Here is a 14,961-nt window from a genome sequence, read left to right as displayed (position 1 = left end):
TATATTAATTGAAATGAAAATAGTTATTATTTGGCACAGGAAGTTGAATAATAACGACACTTAAACGACTATATACTTTTATATTGAAAGAAAAATATTTTTAAGCTGCTATCAAAATTTATAAACTATTAAACAAGGGTAGAAAATTCACTCTACAAGTATTTGCCAAATAAAAAAGGACAATTGGGCCAGCCGAGACGAAATAAACCGTTTAAATGCATGAAATACAAAAGCAGGAGACGTGGAAGTGAAATAAGTGGATTATAAACATTGATTTGGTAGCGGGAGTATTGGGCCGAACAAATGAGGATGTATGGCGGCCCCTAGCCGACCTTTCTCCCCTCTTTGTTTATTTACTGCCTGCATTACTTCCGCAGACATTTTTTTAATATTTCTTTTTTCTTTTTGTGGAATGATGAAATTGATTTTTAGTCAACCCATTTACTATACGGTTGCTAGAAGTTTCAATATAGGGGTTGAAGATTAAATGACTTATATGTTTTTCCAACTCCTCAGTTCCGTCGTCCAGAAACAAATCTTTCCGTGTTGGAACTTAGTAGTATTCAAGTTGAAATTAAAACAGAAAACAACATATTAAATTAAATGTAATTTTTAAACTCATTTTAAAATCAATTCTTACTTATATTTGTATTAGTACTTACTTGAAATTGGGCCAATTCATTTTAAGTTCTTTGTTTTGAATTTTATGTTTGAAATACGGAACAAATATATATTTATGGAATAAGATAAGTCGATACTTTTTTCAAGAATTTTCAATTTTCATGAAGCCCAAGGTACTATGTTCTCAATTATATGTAAAATAATTTACACAGGTGGCAATTCTTTTATGTTTAGAATGCCTGAGTATAACCCAGAAATTTACAATGATAGTAGTATACGGCGCAGCGATGAAGTGAACATATGAAAAGACAAATTTTTGTTATAAGGATCACCCTAACACACAGTGTATCAAAATACAATTTATAGTAAATAATACATACTTAATGAAGTTCTTTCCTCTTCAAGCCTACGTTTCCCCAGTTCTGCTAATTTTTTCCCTCGAGGAAAAAACATTTTTATGGAATAAATACAATTGGAATAAAATCCTCACTACTTGAATATTTTTATAACGGCCTCAGTCGCGAGTGAGCTACTTCAATCAGTCTCACGAAAAGGGTGTACTGTAAGAGAAAGAGGGCTGAACGCTTACCTAGAGCTACTAGAGTGGGGGAGGGCGTGAGACATAGAAGGAAGAGACTGTGAACTACAGATTCCAAGAAGATGGGAAACAGTCTCCCTCTAGCAGCTTCCAGACCCGAAAAACAATTAATATGAGAGAAATTCTCATGCAGCGACCAATAACGGGTTAATATATATACCACTCAGAGATCCGTCGTATGTAGATAAGACGGTTGGCTCAGTGGTAAGGCATTGTGCTACAAACTTCGAGGACTCGGTTTGAATCCGGCTGTGTCAGATGACTACTTTGTGTTTCACTGTAGCCGTGTGGGTTTGGGAGACCTCCGGGATCCACCCAGTCTCATGAAGGGTTTGTATGATAATACCCTTAGTTGGGTATTATCTGGCTAAATCACAACTGCTGGTTTAGTAACAGTTCATCCTTACAAACTACTGCACCCCTAACCCTTTATGGGTTGTAGCAGTACAAATTAAATTTACCATATATGTCAGTTCAATTTTCATTAAACCCAAGGATTACCCAAGGATTCAATTATATTCAATATAATTATTGATTATTAAAAAATAAATTAAAGTTGCTTTTGAAGTTATTAATAGAGTTAGTGCTATCCATATATTAATTATATCGGGAATTAGAATGTTTTAAGTCAATCCAAATCAGGAGACAGATAAGGTCAAACACGCAAATAAATTATGTACATTGCTTTATTGTGCTCTCATTGCTTTCTTGCATAGTGATATCCTTATATGAAAACTCATTTGTGGTTACACAATCATCAATAATATGACGCTTTATAACACTAATATATAATTAAATGCAACACAATAAAATAAAATATGAATCTATAAATGTACAAATCATTTACAAATAGCATAATACCTTATTCCTAATAAGTCTGTGAATTAAAACTAAAATAATTTTCATTTTAATATACATTTTTTTCCCAAAATCTACACTGTACAAGAACCAAGCTATTATATCAATGCACTGATATAGGCTTGCCTAGATATTATAATAATCGATAAAGGTCATAATACATATTTACATGCATGATATGTATAGCCTTAAAATACTGATAACTATATATTTCAGTTACAAAATATATTGCTTAGTGAAACACTTGATCTCTGTTTAATCAAGTTCTCTCTGCATACTGACACATTACCTCACAAAAACCGTGTCAAGTGCCGTATTTGAACTTCATTTTCATCATTACTATCAGACAATAATATTTGATTTTATTTTTCATTATCCCCATCTTAAATTCTGCGGCTTTTTCTCCATTGATTGACTTAATTCACTATTCTTCAAAATAGAAGTACAGTCCTTGCATCTAATGCTTCACGTGACTGTCTGTATGATCCAAGGAACGAACTTCGATATCCTCGTGCACACTCCTGGTAGGTTGGCTTCGGCGCACCCTATGCCCCAGGATATGATCCCAGCCAGGAAATACTTGCCGTCTTTGCCCCGTACCTGAAGAGGCCCACCAGAGTCTCCCTGGAACAAAAAGTATGAATTAAATAGCTCATATTATTAACAAAGTCCTTCTACTATTCGACACTCTGCAAGAAGAATGCAGTGATTTTATAACTTAGTTCCTCATCTAATTACTATTAACTATAAATATTACTATATTTTTAAAATAAAAATAATCAGTTTATGTTAATATCCGTGTAATGTGCACTAAGACATTTATTATAACTATTCATGATATTTCAGGAGAAAATAAAAAAAATAATTAAGTGAGGTATAAACGCGAAAAAAGTCAAGTGACACTAATCTTAGCGTTTTGTCTGTAACTGTTATAGAGATATAATATTTTTAAAGGGTTCTTTCATAAAATCATGTTTTTTTCTATATACATCCGAATTTCTTTTCATCCAAAACTTTTTTCATTACTTTTTGGAATCAAAGATGCAATTCATGTAAGATAGTAATCAATTTTTTTTTTTTTGGAAGGCATGGCTTCGTTAGAATTGCTGCAAAATGTAACTAGAAAAAATTTTTTAGTTTCGGCCAAAACTATTTTAGAGATTTCCAAAAATTTGATTTACTTTGTAGCCTTATAATGTGAAGGTAATTTGAGGTATTGAGTTTGGAGGAATGACAAAAATAACTACTACCTAGTATTTTTTTATTCTAGGTTTGCTATCTCGTACCAGGTTATTCCCCCAGGTTATTCCATCCAAATTGATTCTAAGTGGGTTACAGCTTCAAAGTATTATTTGTTTGAAATTTTTATTATTGTATATCCATTAATTTTAATTTTATTCCTTATTTCCAATATGGAGTGAAAGTAGTTTCATCAATACGGTAGTTACAAAATAAAGGGAAATTAAATACCTCAACTGCTCATTTAGTAATAGATATTTAGGTATCGTTCACGCCATATATCTGTCACTGTTTGAAGTAACAGTGACTATCCAATACTAGCTTTAGGTTATCTAATCGTCAAGGTTCAATAGTTATCTAGGCTGTAGGTATTTAATATTTTGTATACCATATACAGGGTGTTTCAGGGGTACTCCATTATTCAATTCGTAAAGGGCCAACAATACCATCAGCACGTGGTGTTTTTGCAACTGTACCAGTTTCTCTAAGACGTTGAATCGTGGAGCTAAAGATAGACTTGTTTGGTAATCTTCTATTCGGAAATCGCCTGGCATATTCACGACGGGCTGCATTAGCATAACCATTGCAAAAAACATATACAAACACCATATCGACATATTAACAATTAGTATAAATTGAAGGCATAATGTTGAATACTCTGCGAAAGCCTCTCACAATCTGACAAATTTTATTGACAGTTACTAATGCTAATTCTAAATAGTATTAATCCTTATGTTGTCAATAGTTTTTACACAGATAAAAGGCCATATTAGTATTCTATCTAATCCATCTCCTAAACAAAGCATTTGTGGACATACCTTCACTTTGAACAACATTTAATATGAATCTTAGTGTTTAGATTTAATTATTAAAGTAGTTAGAACAAATAAATAGGTTTTATTTATTTCATATAACGTGCATAATTCATAACAGTGAAAATCTTTAGGTATGAATATCTCCTAAACAATGCGTTTGCGGACATACCTTCAAAGGATTTTTTTTTTTTTTGAGGTCCTTAGTTCATATTTTCAGTTTGGCCACTTGAACCCTGAAACACCCTTATATCTGCAAACATGGGGTAAATGTTCCCATTTTCACTCACACCAATACCACACCGAATACAATACTACACAATAAAAAAAAAATTAAATTAAATAATTACAAACTTTTTTTTAAGTAACTGGTGCGGGTCTCATCGATAAATCATCGCTTAAGCAATGCTTTTACTACGAAAAAAATATTATGAAATTTAAAAAAAAACAACTATACATAATAGATAACTATAACAATGTTGTTGTTGTTGAGTATCAGTGGTTTCCAACCGTTTGAGCGCAGTAAACCGGCTAAACGTTACCTGTTTTAACAACTAAACTATAAAACGCCTTACTATTATAGTGCTCCTTGTTTTCAAGCCTCATCTATCTAAGAAATGCTAAGGATTTTTGTAAGAGCAAAACTACGAATTGAAAAAATCATACAAATAAGTTTTTACATGCATAAATAAATCTTGGAGTCATATAAATGACAAACAAAAACCATTAAAAATACTCTGTCTTAAAAAGTCTATTGGCCTTAATTGTTTCTATAGTCTATCCATATCACGCGAGTTTATGCATAATGGTAAAGTGGGCCAGCTAAATAATATATTTATTATGCTTTATGAAGAATCATATTTAAGGGTTTTTGAGGACTTTAAAAACTAAACTTTTTTCCACCTACTATATATAAAGCGATTTCAGTTTTTTTATATATTTAATTAATACACTCAATTAATACGAATAGGTATATATTCTTTTATTCTACATACAAAAATAAATCAATTAGTGTATTATTACCTCACAGTGTCATGATAACAACACAAGAGTTAACTGTATTAACAGTAGACCGACTGATACAGTAAATTGGGACAAAATATTTTTTTTCTGGAGAAATAAAAATGATACTTTTTTTTTCTGGAGAAATAAAATTGATACTTTTTTCTCATTGTAAAAGGCGAGTACATGTAACGCGAGTAGTAGGCGAGAACATGAAAAATGTCTACAAATATGCAAAATATTTTTTTCTTGGCTGCAGTAGGAGGATTAGTTGGAACACTCGTACACATGTCAAATATTTTTCATTGAAATCCATGATTCAATTCCGTGATTGAGAGCATTTCTCATACAGATGGGGCTTAAAGACAACTCTTGGTCCATACAACTATGGATGACTCAGTAGTTAAGACTTTTTAAAGGACGGGCCCAACTTTCCTGCTATTGCTGGAGGTGCACCACGGCCATAAATATTATTGGTCACAGCTTAAGAAATTTAAATTTTGCTAATGAAATTCAACAAAATTTTCTATCTGGCAGTTTGAAAGAACTAATGTGTCGGTATTGATCATTGTGAACAGACAAGTATTGATTTATGAAAAATAAGCCACTGTGTATTGAAGAAAGGTAGTGAAAAAACAAAACTTAACCTGGACGGATACGGTTATTTACAAGAGGAGGGCATCCACTAAATCTAACTTAGAATGAAAATATATATTGGCCAGAAGAAGGCCCACTTTTTCATACTCCGCCGCTCAACCCATTTCCTCTTATCTTTCTCTTGCCAAAGCATCCTTACTGTTATTATTAAACATTATCGCTACAGCTACCGGCTAAATAGACCACATAACTCACTCTGTATTTATTGTCCTTCATAACTTGGAGCGTAGTTTTCTCCCAAAAACGGAACTTAAAAAATCGCTGAGATGTGAATTTCCTGAGAAACGGAGACGAAATTGAATAATTAAATGATAACTCAATCCAAATTTTAATGTAGATAAAATTGCTAAAGCTTAGTTAGGTTGTTTTATAATTTTCTTTTTCAAAGCAGAGACTTTTTAGTTTAAAACTTAAATTAGCATCAAGGGACATTGGGTAAATTAATTTAAGTCATTAGTCAATGTTGTTTATGAGATAAATCAAATCGTCGCATCCCTTCGGTGGCTTAAGTGAACATAAAGATATCAACTTACGGAACATATGAATAATCAAATTCAAGACGTTTTTAGAACGAATCTCCACTTTATCCAAACATTTAAAGATTTTCATTTTTTGTGAATTTTAATGGTCCCGAGGTTTTCTATCTATAAGCCAGATTATTTGAATTAAGACCTGTTAAATCTACTTCCAAATTAAAAATAAAATGCAGCCTAAAAATATAAATTCATAGTTTCACAGTTGCTTCTAGTGACCAGTTAATCTTTCTTTATGTTGGTGTAAGGTTTTGTCGTATATCAGTGTGTGATGCGAAAAAAAAGATACCATAATTTCCCAATAAATCTACTTAAAAATAAAAACCTTTCAAAAAAAATCTAGACGCTAAAGATATATGGGTAAGGAATGGAGTTGAGTACTAAACCAAGGTCGGAGGGAAGAATTGTTTGTAAGAAAGAAAAAACCTTAGAATATTTTGGGTGAGGTTACGATGGCTTAAAATTTTAACCAACAAAATCTTTGTTAGTAACCCTAAGTAGTTTGTAAGTAAGTGTTAGTAACCCTTATTTTATGTTTCTCTCGCGTTTACGTTCATGACATAGTTAAGGATGAAACAGTAACTACAGTGGTGCCGAGGTAGATAAAACTTCAAAATCATTTTTTGTTTTGTTTATATCCTTAATATCACTAGAATGAATGACAATAAATGGTTCCTTGAGTTTCTTCTTGGAATAACTTCCAACTTAAGTTAAACAATAATTCGCAAGAGTTTTACTAAAATATACAATATTTAAATAAAATTTGACTCAATATATTTGAGTCTTAGTGGGAGAGAAAAAAATGCGTATTTCTATGAAATATTATATTAATTGATAAATAAGATTAAAATAAAATTGAATTAGGTTTAATTTTACAGCTCTTCTAATTTTGTACTCCCTTCGGCGGTTCATGTACTAAAATTGGGACGGAGTGCTGGGCTGCACCAAGGATTAATTAATATTGCTCCTAGTAACATAAATGTTCCCACCAAATAATTTTGTAAAAATGTGAAAATAAGGATTGCAAATAAAAGATTATTATTGGCAGCAGTGGCATGTGCAATGCTAACACACTACGCCAACTGTTGCGGAACCCCGTATGGCAGCAATGCTCGGAAGGGGGGGGGTACTACTAATTTCCGTAGTACTGACGTTTTCATAATCGAATATGTACTGAATGTAAGTATAACAAAAAATACATAGCCAACTACACTAATAAACACGCTAACTTCTAATTATTCCATTGTATTTGTTTGAGTCGAGACAAATACACCCAAGAAAAATTCAAAAGTGAAATTTGATGCTTCAAACACTAAGTTAGATACTATGTTTCTTGAATCGTTTATCGTAATAAAAGAAAATTTATTTCAAATGTAATATTATAATTCTTCTCTATTCGAGGATCTATTGATAGGATTCGAGGATGCCTATGGATATTAGTTATCGAAACTCATTGTTCTTTCCAATCGTATATGATTTTTATTTCTGAACTTGATTTTATTCCCTTATAAGCAGACATTCCTTGCAATTTTCATATTTATTAAATTGTTTACGCTTATTATAGCAACTTAATTTGTTATGATAACAACTTCAAATATTTTATATGCGCAATCGATTACGAAAAGGGCTTCATACTTGAAAAAACGCCATAGCTTAACCTTATCAAAAATTAATCCGAAATTATAAAAGATGGCGAAACAAACTCAAAATTACAGCGCGATCTTCTTCAACTCGTGCTATCGTACCAAATCTTTTAGACCTTTGGCTATCCAGAGGTAAGAACAATTATTTGACCATGACGTCCCCTATTTATAACATATAGGAATTCATGTGAAACATTTTTTCAGGACATAACAAAATAATTGAAACTTAAAGAAAATGGAGCTTAAAAAAATTGGGCTTTAAATTTGAAGCATTGCTGAATCTGATAGTAATATATAATAAAAAATGTATGTTTAACAAATGGAGTCTAATTGTTAATTATTCAAGTTAAATTTTCGCTATTAACTTTTGACTGCTACCGATGGTGTTTATTGTTAATTTTTTGGTTCAATCGATTCAACACCTCAAGGAGATAGACATAATGATAACGAATTCGATGTATGTAATTATGAATTTTAGACTTTTTTGCCACCATTTCTAATTCCTTTTTAATTTTCTCATTTTAGTTTCATTGGAAATTTTAGTTGTTCAAATTTTGACAACGCACCCAAAAAAAATTCAATTGTGTAATTTTAAGCCCCAATCAAAAATAATAAATTAGATACTTTGTTTTTTGAACCATTGTTCCTAATAAAAAAAATATATTCTAGATATAATATTATAATTCTTTTTTAATTCAGGATCTTGTGCAATAATTAAATTAAAGATATTTACGGTAAAATCTATGATTTTCATAATACAATATCCGTATATAAATCGTAAATGAAATTGTATTTTTTTAAAATATGACAAGAGTGACATGACATATAATTAAGAGATACATTTCGATATCTAACATAACTGAAAAATGTTTGGTTAGACAGTAAAAGTCAAACACAAACCTTTTGGTAAGCCAATTCGAATTCGCCCAAGGAAAATGCTGAAAAAAATGGATAAGAAGAACAAATAACAGTTGATGATTTTACTTGCTAATTTGTTACATTTCAAATTCAAGAAAAAAATACAGCGAAAAATTCCACCTTTTAAGGTTGTTCAATTAAAGAAAAAATCTGAACTTAAAAAATAACAAAATAAATTCCTGAAACTTATTATTCAAAAATTTATAATACGTATTTCGCAGTATAATTGTAAGTACTTATAATTATATAGGTAAATACCACCTAAAAGTCAATATTTCTTTAATTAATGTTGTAAGCCTTAAGCTTTTATTTTTTATGATATGAAATACTGATTAACTAAACTTCGCAGGTTTTACACCTCAAAAAAAATTATGCACAAACTTATTAAATGACATTAGTGTAATTGGAAAAAAATTGGTTAGTAGCTATCCCCTTTGAACGATTTTTTCTTAGTGGTTCTTAGTTCTTTAACCAATTTGTCAGTGGCACTAGGTATTTTCAAAACACTTCGAGATTAAAGTTTTAATGAATTTATATCTACTAAACATTGACGGTCAAAGGGCGGATACCCTTCCACATTGTTTAATTAAAATACATGAGTATTATTTAAACTGAAACTTATTTTTTATTTTAAAGGTTGTTTTAAAGACACTTCAAAAGCAATGTGTGCCCTAGCACATTATAAATTCCCCAGAACGCTTACTACAATACGTTTGACAAACTCAGGAACTCCGAAAAATTTAGGCAACTACAGAAGAAGGAAGCAGTATGTAAATTTAAATACATATTGGTATTTGTATTTAACTAATTACAAACAATTTTCCTAAATAGCGGTTGTGAAAAAAATATTCTGAAATCAAGAGCTGAATTTTTCCACTTGTTGTTTCGAATTAAATTTGACAAACATCTTTGATATGGTCCGAAGGGGTAAATAATAACAAGTAGTGAAATTCTAAATTTTGTAACTACAATAAAAAGACATGACTGATTCTTAATTGTTCCTTTTTTAGTTATATATTCTAAAGGAAGTTTATTCATACTAAATCTAGTTAGGATCAAAAAGCTATCGGTGGGGATTTGTTTAAAATAAAAAAAACAAACCATTTTTAGTTATTTATGAAATAAATTATCTTCCCACTGGAATTGAAATGGCACCAATAAAGCTTCCGCATAGGAGGGCTGTATTGCGGTGGGGAGAAGCCTATCAGCATCCAATCATCCGTTCATGATTGCGAAATTGAACCCGGTTTGAATTGCAAATGATTAATTGAGGCTAGAAAAGATTATATTTTAAGGTTTCGTTATTTTTAAATCACTGAAGGTAGAAAAAATTAAATATTGTTAATATTTATGCAAAGTTAGATTTAACAAGTACTGATTTTCTATATATATATATATATATATATATATATATATATCTTAATTATTCATTTGCGATAAAAACTTTGGCTTTTCTCCTCCTCCCATCTTTAATACTTGAAATAGATGGTAAATGATTGTTTAGATAACATTATGAGTATGACTTGTAAGAACTTAATATTGGACAAGTAATGGCTAAGGTTGGAGATTTCAATAGTCATATTTATTATATGTAATATGACTATGATGATTAAGTCAAAAACAATCAAATATACTGTTTACTGTCGCTTCGTTTTAAAGCTACAATAAACCGTCGCCTAGATTCTGTCAAGAAATACTGATTTTTTTTTAACTGTTGAGTGTTCTACATGATACTTATTCATGTGAAATTCATTGTATTTATGTTTACTTATAAAATTGTATAGCCAAGTCAACTATGGATTAAGAATATTATGATCTTTATTGAAAATATAGTAATATTTTTGAACTTGGGTTTCACAAAGGAAAAGAGATCAAATTTAAAAAAATAAAATAAAATGTATCATTATTAAGATTTTTGAAATGAATAAAAGTTCAATACTACTTCACAGTTTAATAAAAATCACGTAATTCGCCAGAAGATATTATTCCATTTTCAATTTATTAAATTACCCTCTTCTAAACAAATGTATTTTAAGTAATAACTTTACAAAAAACAAATAATGAATTAAGGATTTATTTGTAGTGACATCAAATATAGATATGAAAGTTTTGGTGTGATTGATGCACATTGTAATAGTACAAGAGGCAGAGAGAAAAGAAGGTAGTTTTTCTCTCCAGTTTTTTAAAAACTTTAATGAAAATTATATATAATTACATGTAAAAATTAATGAATTTGCCAAGTATAGGTAGGGGGAATAAGAAATAGTGGTTGTTACAAAACGTTAAAAAAAAAAAAAAATACATTTGGGGCAATATCTGCAAAACTACCTACAAAACAAGAAAATCAAAGAGAACTTCATTTAAAAGAGAGTGGTTTTAATAAAAATATGCACACTAGTATTTACTTTATTTATATTTTTAAAAAAATCTTCTGAAAAATCAGTCAAAGTATGAATTTATTTTGAGAAATCTATTTACCTCAAAACTCATTCGACATACAGATTTATGATCCTCAAATTAAAGATAGTTAAAACCATTAATATTCCATAAAATGGTTAATTACGTTTCTTTTCATAGGAGTAGTAGTTTTTATGATGATATTATTGACAAAATAAATTAACTAAATGACTCTAGTTGTTCCGATAAAATGTTTGATTTTTGAAAAAAAAATATCTACAGAACCATAAGACGTACATATGTCTGCTAGCAATCAAAAGGTAATTAACCTTACTATAAAGTAGTTTATAACACGTATCTTAGTAGAAATAGTAGTTTGTGAATATAAATTTTGCATATATTTATCACCTCCTATATTTCCTGTTCATTACCACACAGATACATGTCTATAGCGTATAACTATTATATTTAGATGCTATTTTTGTTTCCTGAAATGATTAAAAGTACTTATAATGAATCTATGCGAATGTAATGTCGATATGAAGCTATTTATTACTTCACGAGAAGGGTTTAAACCAACTTTTTAAGTGTTTATAAACAGTTGGTTTGGAATTGAATATTATCTACCACTTATGGTAAATAAAAATGTCTGTAAAGTGTTTTTGTAAAGTGCTGATGTTCTAGTTTGAAAGTGTTCAGAGTCCGGTGTAATAATATTTCTGAATATTTTAGCTTGCTTCTACCACTACGTATTTTAGATCTGTATACTTTTAGGGTTTAAATTCTATAGCAACTTCTTGTTTCGTTTCTTAGTTGAATGCAATCCTTTGTTAGAAATATTTCATAAATAATTAATTTAGAATAACTGCATGAATTATATTATTGAAAAATATATATCTATTTCAATAATTAATCCTCCTACTTATTGTTTAAGTTCATCAAACATTACAAATTCCTGCATATTTACCAGAAATTTCTATCATCTTGCCTTCAGTTCAAACTATTGAAGTGCACTTATTCTAATGAAAATGTTATAACATTAGAAAGATAAAAAGTACAGAAACGAATCACCACCGATAGTTTTAGTTTTATATTTCTACTATTATCATAGATGTATTTGAATAATACAACATTTATTTTACTAAATACCATTGTAATTTATCAATTATAAAATTATATAAACTTATTGAACTAAGGCTAATAGTCTTATAGAGAATCACACTGTTTTGTTAAAGTTTTATAAGAAGATAGAATATGTTCCGCTGATAAATAAAAGGGAGAAAAAAGCAGTGTGTTTTCTTTTATTCTTATCTCTCCGTTGGGCAGACCCTCAGAAATTGGCTGGCATAGATTGAGCTCGACCCCCACCCCTTCCTAATGTTTTCCTTCTCAATTATGCTCTGCCAGATCCCTTTTTCTGAGATTTGGTGCGTCTGCCCGAGAGCTTCGTGGAAAATAAACACCACAAGGTATGGAAAATATTTAATTTTGGAGAAAATTATGCAGATTTCTTATTATAAATCTAGTGTATTGTTTATCTAATAATATGGACAGTTCAGAGTGAATACATTCTGATTAAGATGAAGGATTGTAAATAAATTAGTTTGTTATGGACAGTTTCCAGTACATTCTTAAAATGGTTCTGTTAAACCGAAAATAAACAAAAATCAAACAAATATTTTTTTTTATATTTCACGTTTGTAGAAATCAGTTTTTCAACACGAAAATTGAAATTAGACAGTCATGTACTTACAACTAAACATAGTATAATTGTGTCGCTATAAGCCTCATTGATTAATATTGTTAGAGTTAAACTGACAGCAATTTACCAGGGTTTATGGGAGGCTTATTATGAAACAAACAAGAATAATATCTTATTACAGATTCGTATACACAACAAATCCGGTAGCAGTACTCATATTTCAAATTATCTTCAAGTTAAATTGGACTGACCGTTTTTATTATACTAGATACCAGGAGACAAGGACATCCCGGGCAATTGTAAAGCTGACCAAGCGGCAAAAGCTGCATCATTGATCCCGCCATCTATGTATTATGATTGATCTCACACCGAAATGTATCTTCTGATGATAATAAAAATATTAAATGAATGACAGGAAGCTTGAGCCAACACAATAGAAAGCAAATTAGGAGTACTGTACTTCCATGGAAGACATCAACCCAAATCTGCATGTGGCGCATTTACTTATTTACTTACTGTTAGGGACATCTAGACCACACACACACACACACAAATACACACACACACACATGTGTGTATATATACTTAATATATATGTATATATACTTAATTATTTATTTACACCTTTATCACCAATGTCACTTTGAATATATTTTTTTTTTAAATTTTATATGTATTTTTACTATTGCTATGAAATCAGCTTTATATATATAACAACCTACATAACATATAAACCAACCAACCAACATAACATAATATATAAAAACCAACACACCAATCACTGTGTATTGCCTTATATTATCATAAACAAAAAAGAGAAAGCTAAGTGCGTATAGAAATTGAAAAGTAAATATAAGAAAAATAGTTATTGGCGATGTTTTCCAAGTTTATTATGTTAAAAAATACAATGTTTTACGTATTAAAATCTTATAAAATGAAGCAGTTTACCATTCATTATTTTGCAGGATTAGATGAATGGATACACTCATTGACACGTGCGCAATCTGCCTCCTATTCTAGGGCCAGATTTTACCCGAATTATATAAACTGTCGAGGAGTGATTAAATACTAATTCAGTGAGGTTAATTATAGATGGCTGCTAGGGCATATTCAAACTGAAATGTAATGAAACAATTAACTGAAATTCGAGGAATTCAAATCAGGTACTGTTTCCAATTGTACATGAATATAAGTTCATATAAATATTAACAACCGTGCCCCCTTAATTATTGATAAAATTTATTAAAAATAATAAAGTGGAATTGTACTTTATTTTCTATCCACAGATCACCCCGTTGTTCGCAACTTTTCAAAATGGGTTATATAACTACCTACCAACCTTCGGAACAACCCGAGCTAAATTGAATTTTTTATATTGTGATGTTTATGGTCGAGTTTTTTTCTTCTTTTCTTTCTCATAACAAGAGTCATAAAAAATTAATAAGAGACACTTTATCGCTTAAGTTATCAAAAAGGGAATTCGTTATTGAGTACCATCATAACCCATCGAACAGTGTTGTGTTTCCTTGTTTCTTTTATAGTTGATCTGATTGGATTTCAGAAAGGCATTTATCGATTGGCAGACTCCCTGCAACGAGGAGTAACGGATATCTATTCTGATGCTTCATAAATTCAACAAAATAGTATAGGTATTTATTTGTTCATTCATCTGCAGGCAAAGTATTTTTTATTAGTAACCATTTTTTTTGTCAATTCTTTTTTTTTTCAATTAAAAACTGATAAACGATAAATACAATATGACTTTTTTTTATTTTCACTAAATCAAATCTAAAAGCATTCAATCAGTTGATAATCAAGGATTAATAAATAACTAAAACTTGTTGATGATATTAGCTATTGTTTCAATAATTAAAGATCAAGAAAGCCAATAATTTCTCATCCTTTCAACTAAGACACTACTGAAGACTTCAAGCAAAATATGATAATTTTTTAATGCTAAGAAATGGTCAAATAGTCAATA

At 30.0% G+C, this 14,961-nt stretch overlaps 1 protein-coding gene across 1 annotated transcript in view; it reads right to left on the bottom strand.

The window, feature by feature from the left end:
- Positions 1 to 1,908: 1,908 nt before the first annotated feature.
- Positions 1,909 to 14,961, bottom strand: part of Sb (Stubble) — a gene marked incomplete at its 5' end in the record, with an annotated part of 74,303 nt that continues 61,250 nt past the window's right edge. Inside the window, 1 exon segment of the mRNA XM_014427734.2 lies at positions 1,909 to 2,701. Within this exon segment, the coding sequence (XP_014283220.1) occupies positions 2,543 to 2,701 (159 nt within the window).

The sequence above is a fragment of the Halyomorpha halys genome, unplaced genomic scaffold (genome assembly GCF_000696795.3).
Source record: "Halyomorpha halys isolate HHAL.00 unplaced genomic scaffold, Hhal_1.1 Scaffold667.1, whole genome shotgun sequence".
NCBI lineage: Eukaryota > Metazoa > Arthropoda > Insecta > Hemiptera > Pentatomidae > Halyomorpha > Halyomorpha halys.
This window is presented reverse-complemented; position numbering and strand designations above follow the sequence as displayed.